A 12,435-nucleotide genomic window follows, 5' to 3' on the forward strand; every position below is an offset into this window, starting at 1 on the left:
TAGTCTGTCTAACTGCTTCTCTCTCTCCCCAGGCTACATCTGCACCTATTAGATTAGATTAGATTACTTACAGTGTGGAAACAGGCCCTTCGGCCCAACAAGCCCACACCGCCCCACCAAAGCGCAACCCACCCATACCCCTACATTTACCCCTTACCTAACACTACAGGCAATTTATCATGGCCAATTCACCTGACCTGCACATTTTTGGACTGTGGGAGGAAACCGGAGCACCCGGAGGAAACCCACGCAGACACGGGGAGAACGTGCAAACTCCACAGTCAGTCGCCTGAGGCGGGAATTGAACCCGGGTCTCTGGCGCTGTGACGCAGCAGTGCACACCACTGTGCCACCCCCCATTGTTTACTGCTTCGCCTCTTTCCCCACCCCATCCTCAGCTTACATACCAACCTTTTCCTAGCTACAATTAGCTCATTAGACCAGAAACATTAACTGTTTTCTCTCCACAGATGGTGTCAGATCTGCTGAGTTTCTCCAGCAGTGTGTTTTGGATTTCGAGCATCCGCAGTTCTTTGGGTTTGTTTTTTGCGTGTCAGCTCCGTGTGCTGGGGGGGGGGGGGGGGAAAGAGAAGGATCAGTTCAGGTGGAGGTGCAGTGCCTGCAGCTTTGTCTGTACAGAGTTGATAGCTTTGTGAAACACCTCCACCCTGCATTCAATATGCCGCCCTGCTATGAAATGTGGGCAAAGGTGTTAGGAATTCCTTCTGACAGCACTCTCTCTGGAACACATCTCAAGGTGGTACTTCACTGATCTCGCCACCTATTTATTATCATTAATGTTGAAACTCATGTTTGTTTTCAATGCAGCATTTTACTTCATTGATGCACCTACGGCCTTTTGATTAGATCCTGTTATACATGCCCTCACAATCCCTGACTCTCAGGTCATGTGCATTTTTTTCAACAGTTATAACAAGTAATGTTACAATATCAGATGTTACTATTGAACAAGTCAGGTATGAGTCTGAAAACTGGTTTATTAAATCATATTTGGTCCCCACTGAAATACAAGCACACATGCAGATTTGGTTTTATCAAAAAACAAAAGTTTCTTATGCAAAAGAAATTAAGATAGAATAAAACAAACAATTTATATATGTTTGAAAGATTTCAAAACACATGGTAAAGTTCCATCTATTCCTAATACTATAATTTTACACTAACTAAATAGCTGAGAGTGTAACCTTATCTTTCATGTCTATAACTGACTTAACTGTTGCTTTCAATTTCGGTTGAATGTCCGATACCATCGTTTCATTATTCACACAATTGAACGCTGAAGGGGTTATTTGAAGCTAAGAAAGTCAGAGTTCTAACCAAACACTTCTGGGTTGGAATTCCAAACTGAAAGCCTTACACTGAGCTAACCGATGTTCCAAACTTTCTGAACGAACTCCCTGCTCTAAGAGAAATGTTCTTATTATGAACTTCAAATAAGACTCTCCAAGCTACGGCGGTTTCCTCCAAAAACAAAAGAAAATCAATTACCAATCCTGCTAAACCAAAAGCAAATTCATGCTTTTCAATGTTTCACTGTCCCACTCAAAAACTCTCATTATGCAAATAAATTCTCACTATCACTCTAGGGTCTCACAACCTTTCAAAAAAAAAGCTCCAGAAATTATGACATATTCATCATTAAACCCCCTCATGCATACAAACCAAAACCAATATGCCACTAGTTAAAAATTCAAATTCCAAAATATATGATTTTCAAATTTCACACCTTCCATCACAGTAGTCATTGGCACACCCACCGATCAGTGTTTGACTTTAGTTAAAGGAACTCCGTAGAGGTTTCTGCCTTGCATTTCTTTCAAAATAAAGACTATGATGCTTGACATTAATTTAGTCCCAGACCAGTCAACACTTTCCTAATCTTGCTTCTGATATGTTGGGGATGTAATATTGTAGATTCCTGAATCCTCAAAAGGTTTTAGAAGTGGAATGATTCTTGTCAGATGGGAAATTAAAAGTCAGTGGGGGGGGGGTAGATGGAAAAGTGGAATTCAAAACACAAGTCAGTCACAATCTTACCGAATAGCAGAGCAGATGCAAGGGGATCACAGTAGTTTATTTTTGTTCCTATTTCATAAATACATACATGTCTTAAAGGGTGGGAGAGGGTGGCCCAGATCTGGTTGCCCAGTTCTTAGAGTGGATGCCAACTTATCCACCACATCATCTAGCCCAGGAACCGCCTCTCTAATAAGCAAACCCACAAATACTGAAAGTTCAAGCACAAATCTTAGGGAGAGGCCACAAGTTTGCATTTAAAAAACAATTTTTACAGTACTACCCTAATTCTAGTCCTACAAATACTCAGAATAAAAAGTACAGCTTTTAAATGTATATTTAAGGATTGCATAAGTAAAAGACATTTGTGATACCTCATCTCAATGTTTACGAATCTGATCGATTTTAGGAGTGAACTGTAAGAATGAGCACACCTATCCACTCCCAAAAGTTACTGGTCACAAGATGCACTCCTTCACGTCTAGACAAAAAGCATGCTTTGCACAATGAAATAACTACTATAAACTCATTCCTGTGGCTACACTGGCAGACAGCTGTTTGCCTAGCACTAATAGAAGCAGTTCAGTACATTGTATTTTGCAGTGTATGTAGTCTGGGCAATGTCTGGGATTGTGTGGTGGCAACATTAACTCCACAGCTGACACAGGAATACCATCACTTCTGAACTGCCCTCCAAATCTCTCCCCATACTCAGGTTGAAATATATCATAGTCACTGGGACAAAATTCTGGAACTCCCTAACAGCAGCATGGGAAACTCTACAACCCAAAATTGCAATGGTTCAACTATGTTCTCAAGAGCAATTAGTGACAGATGAGAAAATGGGCATGGATAAGGTAAAAGACAAGATCTTTTCCCTGGGTGGGGAGTCCAGAACTAGAAGGCATAGGTTTACAGTGAAAGGGAAAAGATTTAAAAGGGAACCAAGGGGCAACTTTTTCCACATAGAGTGTGGTGCGCATATGGAATTTGCTGCCAGAAGAAGTGGAGGAAGTTGGTACAATTACCACATTTAAAAGGCATCTGGTTGGGTATATGAATAGGAAGGATTGAGAGAGAGCTATCAGTGAAGTGCTGGCAATGGGACTAGATTAATTTCGGACATCTGGTCAGCATGGATGATTTGGACCAAAGGGTCTATTTCCGTGCTATACATCCCTGCTAAAGAATATGCTGAGGTCACTGGTTTGAAAGTTGCTGAAGGTTTTACAGAGATTTTGCAGTAGCTATGAAAATGGCCAGCCCCTAGGACTGAGAGGAAAGACCTCCAACAATCTTAGTCATCTGCCTATGTATAACTTCTCCAAGCAGAGAGTTTCCTCAGATTCCCATTGACTCGGATGCTGCTAGGGCTGCTTAATCTCACTCTTGGTTAAAACTGTCAAGGGCAGGCACTCTACTTGCACCTCTGGAGTTCAACTCTGATGCACATTCAGATCAAGACAGTAATGAACTGTGGACTGAATATTTCTAGCAGAAGTTAAGCAGTAAGCTGCTGCAGGTGAACATCACTTGGTAGTGTTGTCAATGCTACCCTCTATTTTCCAGCAGACCTGCAGGACTTGCTTGAACAATCTTCCACATTGTCAGGCAGCAGACGACAGTGATGTAGTGGATTGGATGCGCTGTTAGGGGGAACTCACTTGACTGTCTGCTGATCAGCATGTAGTCCTGTACTGTAGCTTCACCAAACTGACAATTCACTTGCAGCTCGGTATGGTGCAGCTCCTGTTGTGGTCTCCTAATCCTTGTTCAGCCAGGGTGATCCATGGGCTCAATGGCAATGCCAGGAGATGGATATATTCTGCACCAGGAGATCAGGTTATGACAAACCAATTCTGCAGCTGGGGATCCACAGCACCTCATGGATGCTCAGACCTGATGCACTGCTTTGAACTGATAGATCGTTCCTGAAACTTTAAATGTGGACAGATTGGAAAAGTTGGGGCTGTTTAAGGTTATGTGAAAAAGAGTCTAGTTGGTAAGGACAATGTTCCCACTAGTGAAAAGACACTCTTAAAAAGCACAGATTTACAATAATTAGCAGAAGCAGCAAGAACAATAAATGTTCATGCAGCTGGTGACTGGAATCCAGAATATGCTGCCTAGAACATGGTGGAGGCAAAGAGCTATTACATTACTATCTGAAAAGGAAAAATGTGCAGGGTTACAGGGAGAAGGCAAGGGAGTGATACCAGGTAAATGGTTCCTTCAGAGAGTCAGCACAAACATCATGATGGGCTAAACTGTCTCCTTCTGTGTTGTATCCCTGGTGACAGTAAAATACCTTCAGATACGGAGATGAGGTTAAAACATTAACACTAAGCTACCAAAGAAGACACAAGGACAGGTGAGTTAAAGCTTGGTCCATGACTCTGGTTTTGAGTGCGAGGCGAACAGCTGGAGAAATTGAGAGGATTTGTTATTAGGGTTCAGGCAGCTGAATGCCAAGGCTGGAATAACAAATATCAGGGATGTGCAAATAGCCAGGAATCTCCTTGTTACTCGATGTAAACAGTAAAATGTGCAGTCAGCAGTTCAGTAGGCAGTGCAATTATTAAAATCTCTTGCATTCTGTTTGGAAACCATTCACATCAGGTTAATCACTTTGTAATCCCGGTCAAATCCAAAAGTAAATAACATTCCAATAAACCAGATATATTTATTGTACAACAATAATTTGATTCTGTTAAACCTCTAATGGGACAGAATGTTATAAAATTCCATTGCACGAAACTATTGAAAACATTTATCTGAAATGTCCTAGATATGAACTTTATTTCCAAAACACAATTACATTCTCTATAAAGTGTACTATGTTGCTCTATTCCAATTTGGCATAACAGCCAATAAATTATATAAATCATACAGGATCTTATTTCTCTGCAATACAACTGATAGATGTAGAAATAAATCTGTCTGCGGTATTATCAGCAAATAATTAACATCAATGCAATACCTGTAATTCCAAACTGTTCAAATGTTGTTCAGTTATTGACTTTCCTGCATACATTTCCATGCTTGGTTGGGTTTGAGGGACAGAACACAGTTTCTGAACAATGTAAAGGCACACTAAATCCTCTGAGTGACAGGCTGATGCAAATCAGGGCGATGACTGTTCAGGTGCTTCCCAGCACATGGCCTCAATTCAGAAAGGCCAGTGAACGGTCACTTACCTGCAGATCGTCACTGAAGAGACAACGCCCCATCTTAATGCAGAGGTCGGAAAGGTAGATGGCCCACACTTCTCTCCTACAACAACACACTGCTCTTATACTATTCAGATATAGCAGCTTAGGTAAAATCAGTGACATTACTGGTAAAAGGCAGCTATTAAGATTCAAATCAATCAGTTCTCACAGAAGAGTTGTGGGAGACATCTAGCTGCCCAGATTCCTAATATGACATTTTGCCATTTTTTCCAAGGGCTGCTTTTAAACTCAGGTTGGTCTGCAACCTCTCACAATAATGCATTCTCTCGATAATACAACATATTGCAACACTGGGTCAGGTTATCCAGGTGTAACTGTAGACTAAAGCTGGTGAGCTACACTTCACTCCTGCAATAAGTATGTGCTTAGTGTACCATGAGGGAATGCTTTTAATTTTTTTCCCTTAAATGGAGAAAAACAACTTTGCTTTGTTAAAATTTTAATACTTTAAAAAATGAAAAGTTTCTTTCCTAGCCAGTAAGTGAACCTTTGCAACTGGTAGAAGATACAATTAAACGGATTTCAAAGCCCCCATCCAAAAAGAAAAAAACAAAACATTGTGAACTCTTTCGACATTCTGCATTGTGGTAATAGGAGCTTGGACCTCCTTTCCATTTTATTTCCTTATTCTGCCTGTATATCATCGCTATGCAATTAGTTTGGATCATCATCATCATCATCATCATCTTCTTGGTCAGCAGACTCCAGGTCATCTTCATCCTCAACCTGTCCAAAACAAGCAACATTGTTCACCATCACATTCTACACCTGATTAAATAAACATTAAAAGATAATATTTTATGGTTAAAAAACACTACAGACTGACTAATCAATTGTCGACTAACCCAAGATAATTCTCAAAGACATTTAGCTGAATCAAAAATAGAATTTGTTCTGTCAACTTCACATTCCCAATCCTAAAAAAAACACACCTAACATATGAAGGCAGCAGTTCTTGTACATGAATAAAATAATTTAAAGCATAACAAGCCAATTGATCCAACCAGTCCACCCTCCAAACAAGCTTCCTTCCGTCTCACCCAACCATTTTCTCCCTCGTGTGTTAACTAGGCCCTCCCTTTAACAGGCAGATGTTATTTGCCTCAATATAGGAGTATATTTGTGCTCCAGATAGAGCGGGGAGTAAGGTGGGCAGGTGGGCAGAATGGGGAACGGAGCAAGGAGTGGGGCGGGGGGGGGGGGGGGGGGGGCGGGGTGTGGTAAAGAGACCAGAGCAGGGAGCAGGGTAACGGGGGAACAGAGCCAGGGGATAGAGTCCTGGACAGAAGCCAGTGCATGGAGGTAGCGAGGCCTCATGTTTTGAAGCCCAGTGGGCACTGACTCAGTGAAAAAAAACTATAAAACTTGATTACTTTAAAAAGGTAATATTTAATCATCATTCTGGAGTTTTTAAAACTCTGTATTCCCATGCTAGTCTGTCTATTTTTACTATTTCAGTTAAGTATTTGTACCTAGCTACCCCGTAGCTAAGATGGTACCAGAGGCGATATTACCAAAACTTTTTACAACACTCATTTGAGTGCACATGACAATAAAGGCTGTTCTACTCTATTCTTCTTTAAATACCAGGCTGTTAAATATACAGTCAGAGTGGTCTTTACTATACATGTTCAGGACAAGCCAGAGCCTCTACATATCCACCCATCATCACTGGGCCCTCAGTACCAACTTTTTCCACACTTCTTTGTAAAAAAGTAATCTTAATTAACCTATTCAGGGATGTTATGGTATCTCTGGAGCAGGTAAGTCTTGAACTCAGGTCTGCTGTTTCAAAGACAGGGGACTCTACAACTGTGCCAAAACAGCCCTCTTTAGGCACTTCGAAGGAGAGACAAACAATGGGGAGAAGTGTCCCTACTACAGATTAAATAGCAGACTGATCACCTTAAACTCAGCAAATGAGGACACCATTACGTGACCATTCACACTCACTTCTTGCACTGTCCTACCCAACCAAACTCCTTAAGTTCTTTATCCTTTTAGGATTTCCCTCAGCTGTAATGACAAGACATTTAAGTGCAATTCATTTTCGAATCAGAATAACAAATTTACTTTCAATTGGTTTTGTGCAAATATGACAGTCAGAAAAATTAACTAACTGATAAATACACAAAAATAAATTTGAATAGTTAAAAGGTAATTAGGGTTTCTGGTGATTATACTGCATTAGCCTGAACACGTTCAAATACCTGTCTGGTTCTAATTAGAGCAATTTAGATTTTGCACTGTTAATAAAGGACCAGATAAAACACACACGCACAGTCTGTACTACACCCACATTTAGTGGCTTAGCAAAAACCCACTTAGTCATTAAATTATTGATGCTGCAACGTCATACATACTGGTTCTCCAAGCTCTTTGAGCCTATTCTTAAATCCAAAGATTTTCTGGTCTTGGTCTGCGAGAAGTACCAATAGATCATCCTGCTCCTTCTTAGACTCTGTCACCTCTTGCTGGAGCTTTCTTTTGTCAGTTTCAAGAATGGCTATTGTACTGTTTGTCGAGGCAAGCTGTTGGTCAAGGGACTTTTTCTCCTCTGTTAACATCTTTAACTGATCCTGTACATATGAATAAAACAGAATAATCCTAAAAGCAGCTGCAATTGTAACATTCAGTTTAGCCCCTCAAGACATCACATTCTCTGCAAATCAAAAGTGTATGCAGACACTTGCATTCCAGTCAAAATGATTACAAGCAGATCTGATATTGGGTGCTGAAAATTTATTGCCAAACTCCAACTGCTCGTGAGCAGGTGGTAGTGGTTACACCAGTGAAAACGATGAAGTGTGCAATCAAGTGTACAGTCAACAAAAACATACTGACAGCGAGAGCAAGAGAGAGCGTGAGAGAGAGAGAGAGATTTCCTGATGAAGGGCTTTTGCCCGAAACATCGATTTTACTGCTCCTCGGATACTGCCTGAACTGCTGTGTTCTTCCAGCACCACTAATCCAGATACTGAGAGAGAGGGTCAACTTTAGCAGAGTACCTCAATGTTGTGAACTGTCTATGGCATAGAATCATGTGTAAATGTTGATCTTGCTTCATGCATCTCCTGTACAGTGATTCCTGATAAAGGGCTTTTGCCCGAAATGTCAATTTTCCTGCTCTTTAAATGCTGCCTGACCTGCTGTGCTTTTGCAGCACCACTCTAATCTAGACTCTGATCTCCAGCATCTGCAGTCCTCACTTTTGCCTAGAATAATTTTCTGTTGAGCATGGGACATATGGCATAACTAGACCTAAGACAAGGATCTCATCTCAGAGAAAAGGGTGATAGGATGCATAAAATTTACTCAGCAATGTTTCTTACGGTTAATCCAATCACCTCCTCTTACAACATGACAGGACAAACAGCCACAGTAAAAGACTGATTGGAATAGACGGAGTGGAACCAAGTGCATTTTGCTAGCTCCACACTGTTACTCTGATATAAGGCACTGGTGCAGATCTCTGATATGGAATGATTTAGTGGGAGTAGGTATACAATGCAGAGATCCAAAGTAGAATTAATATAAAAGTTGAGCGAGCCATTATGTTGTTCACGTCATGGATTGTGAAGGTGATGTATCTAACACAATGGGTCATGCTATCACAATAAAAGCCTGATCTTGCAATGTTGCAACCAGATAGATAACACTTTGGCTTAAAGTGAGGTAGGTCGAAATAAGCAAGCAACCTAACACAAATTATATGATAATTAAACTACAACAAAAACACAATTCAAGCACCTAACATTTTGTAGTTTGAAAGCTTTAGTCTAGTAGATAGCTAGAAGACGATGACATAATGAACTAATTTATAACCTACCTTTAACATTTTATTTTCATCATCCAATACTGATAGTCTGTTTTCAAGCTGTGCGGTCTTCATTGCTGCAGAATCACCGTCATTATCCCTCACCAATGCTTCTGCTGTGCCCACAAGCTTTCAATAATGATGCCAATGTGAAAGTGAACAGATTTAGATTATTGCAGATTAATTCACAAAAATGTTGTCATTATCCTTTTCTGAGTCAGTAATTGAAGATAAGCTATTCAGTAAAAAGTTAAAAGTTTCAAAGATACACTAATTGCTTTTTGCACAAGTCATAACAACTGCATTTGATGGAAGGTGCTCTAAAGCTGTACAGTTCCTGTTCCTATAGTTACACAGTCAAGGGTTTGCAGCCTTACCCTTGAATGAAGAATGAGCATTAAATACTGGCATTGCCAACAATGGCCACATCAAACGAGCAAACCAAGAGTAAATTATTCAGAGGTGGCTGTGAAATGCTGATGATTCTCATGGCCAGTGAGAGACACAAAATTATCTACTTTGAATAAAATTTGTTCAAAGTTACATAACAATTTGTAACCATTGAAAAATAATTTCATGGTTCTAAATGTTATCGTGTGTAACCAGCAACTTCTCTGCACAATGGAGTTAGAAATTTTTTAACTGCCTCCTGTAGGTAGAGCTGAACCTGTAAGGAAGACCATGTACCACTCAATGACATTAACTAACAGTGGTAACACTTAAACAGGAGTTTTATTTTAATGAGCACACCACACCATGAATTGGCCAGTCCTTATGCACTCCCAGGTTTTGAGCAGGAGAAATATGGAGGTTGGGTGGGAGAGGAGGAGCAGGAAATCACGTGGAGCACAAATGAGATTGAAATACATTCAAACCAATATATTCCTCCTGAGAAATATGATCTGATTTGTCTACATTCACTAATCCTGCAAAAGTATTGCAGGAAACTAAAATGCCACATAAATGGCTGGCTGCTTGAGCATCAATGCCCTGGAGTAAGTGATGTTGGGATGCAGTCCCACTGGGGTACACCCATCTCTGCTGGGGGAAGGGGAGGGGGAGGGGTCAGAATGCGCTTCCACCCTGATGTCACTCCCAGTTAGACAGTTGGTCTGGTTGAACACGCTGAATAGACAATTGCTAGAAATATTTCAGAAAGAGGTGGCATTTTAAAAAGCAAGGGAGAAAATTGACATGGCATGCTGCTGCAGTGTATTGCTGAAGTTTAGTTTTTGAAGCAGACTATTTCAAAAGGACAGCCTGACCTAAACTTCCACAAGGTTATAATTAACTGAGCAAAAACAAAATTGAAGGAAAGACTTGCTATGCAAGTTTGTCTTCATAGATTCTTTAGCTCTCAGCTGCTAATAGTCCTTGAAAACACTTCGATGGTCACCATTACTGCTCAGAATTACCACAATAATATCTGTTAGAATGCATGGGATTAATTTGCTCAAACAAGTGTTGTCTATTTATCAACAGGAAAAGAATGGCTCACATCTAATTCGATGCTCTTCGTAACGTGACAATAGTGCAGAAATTGATCACTCACACCTTTCCTGACATAAAAACACTTATTAATTCACCACCTCCCAACAATTTCCAACTCCAGCTCCTGGCAAATATAGCCAATGGTTCAAAAGACACTCTCCAGAAATGATCTGAGGGGTTTACAGATCAGATGTTAACTTTTATTTTCTCCCTCTTCTCAGAAGAGCTGCCTTTTGTGCAGCTTTTTAGTTATTTCACAAGTTTGCAAAGACAAAATCTTGATGGATGCTGGACACTGACAATTTTTAGTTAAAGTAGACAAACATTTAATTCAACCATGTCCCATTACTGCAAAGTGCCCTTCTCCAGAATATAGAGGCTTGATTTTTCAACATAAGTCTGTGCCATAATAGCTGTGTAATAATCAGCTGTTTAAACACTTCAGATTTTCCAAAATGACAGTGGCAGAACATTTCCCTTGGTTGCTTGACAAACTCTTTCCACATTTGGGAATCCAACAAATACCAAATACTGACATGGAAAAATGTACCCACAGTTCTTTGAGAGGAGGAATCAAGGAGATTTTCACAGGATGGTTATATATTTTTGGGATGCATCTAAATGTGACTACCATTGCCAGGATTTCCAACTTGCAGCAAATTCCACATAACCCTGTACCAATGCTTCGTGTAATCATGTTGCCTGAATGCACTTTCGCCAAGAATCTTCCATGTCAGGGCACGTTATCACAGTGAACTATTGCACCTTTACCATGGATGAATTTTGAGATGCATTTCCTTCACCTCCACTACATTCCCAACCTGAGAAATCTGAAAGTACCAAGCCAAGATCAAAAGGAAACCCAGAAACTGAAGTAAAATGTAATAGTCAGTCACTGAGACACGGCTCTCGCACTGGCCAGCTCAGAGAGACCAGCACAAAACGTGGATCACCTTACTACTCAGTGGATTTTATTGAGCAGCCCGAGTGAAAGAGGAAATGAATAAAGAATTTTATTTGTACAGCACCAGAGAAAACACAGTGGTAAAACAATCTTAAGGAAGTAGAGATCAGATCACCTTCAAAAGAGAATAATGGCTACTTTTTATATAACTTAACAGGTCACAGAGACTGGCTTTCAATGATTTGTGTGGAGCAAGAAAACATTTAAAACCCTGAATTATGACTGGTTAAATCTACCAGATTGCAATGATCATATTCGCCATCTTGAACGCATGATGCAATAAAGAAGCTTCCTTACCTTGTGCTGATCGGTTGGTTGGTCACCAGCAATTTCTGTGCCAACTTCAGCTAGGTTTCCTGTTGACTGAGCAGCCCTCTATGGAATAATTAAACCAGATATCTCAGTTTCAATTCTCCTTGACACTTAACTGTTCTACAGAATTATGCCTGAAACATTAATACGGACAAACTGACCAAACATGGAAAGAATTAGTTACAACTTAAAATTTCACTATACTAAATGAAACTAAATTCATTAGGCATACAAAGAAATGATTGCTGTCAAAATCTCAAACTGCTCCCTTAAAAACAGAAGTAATTGGTTGAAGTAAATGGCCCACAGAGATTGAATGATTGAGCAGATTTGACAATAGACAATAGGTGCAGGAGTAGGCCATTCAGCCCTTCGAGCCTGCACCGCCATTCAATATGATCATGGCTGATCATCCTCAATCAGTATCCTGTTCCTGCCTTATCTCCATAACCCTTGATTCCACTATCTTTGACAGCTCTATCCAACTCTTTCTTAAACGAATCCAGACACTGGGCCTCCACTGCCCTCTGGGGCAGAGCATTCCACACAGCCACCACTCTCTGGGTGAAGAAGTTTCTCCT

At 40.4% G+C, this 12,435-nt stretch overlaps 1 protein-coding gene across 4 annotated transcripts in view; it reads right to left on the reverse strand.

Moving 5' to 3' along the window:
* Positions 1-4,700: 4,700 nt before the first annotated feature.
* uso1 (USO1 vesicle transport factor) overlaps positions 4,701-12,435 on the reverse strand; it is an 81,008-nt gene continuing 73,273 nt past the window's right edge. For all 4 annotated transcript variants that reach the window (XM_072583751.1, XM_072583749.1, XM_072583750.1 and 1 more), the window contains 4 exons: positions 11,840-11,917; positions 9,100-9,216; positions 7,634-7,849; positions 4,701-5,996 (listed from right to left, as the gene is read on the reverse strand). In XM_072583751.1, the coding sequence (XP_072439852.1) occupies positions 5,925-5,996; positions 7,634-7,849; positions 9,100-9,216; positions 11,840-11,917 (483 nt within the window). In that variant the 3' untranslated portion in view covers positions 4,701-5,924. The remainder of the gene's footprint in view (positions 5,997-7,633; positions 7,850-9,099; positions 9,217-11,839; positions 11,918-12,435) is intronic.

Source organism: Chiloscyllium punctatum, chromosome 14 (assembly GCF_047496795.1).
Source record: "Chiloscyllium punctatum isolate Juve2018m chromosome 14, sChiPun1.3, whole genome shotgun sequence".
Classification (NCBI taxonomy): domain Eukaryota; kingdom Metazoa; phylum Chordata; class Chondrichthyes; order Orectolobiformes; family Hemiscylliidae; genus Chiloscyllium; species Chiloscyllium punctatum.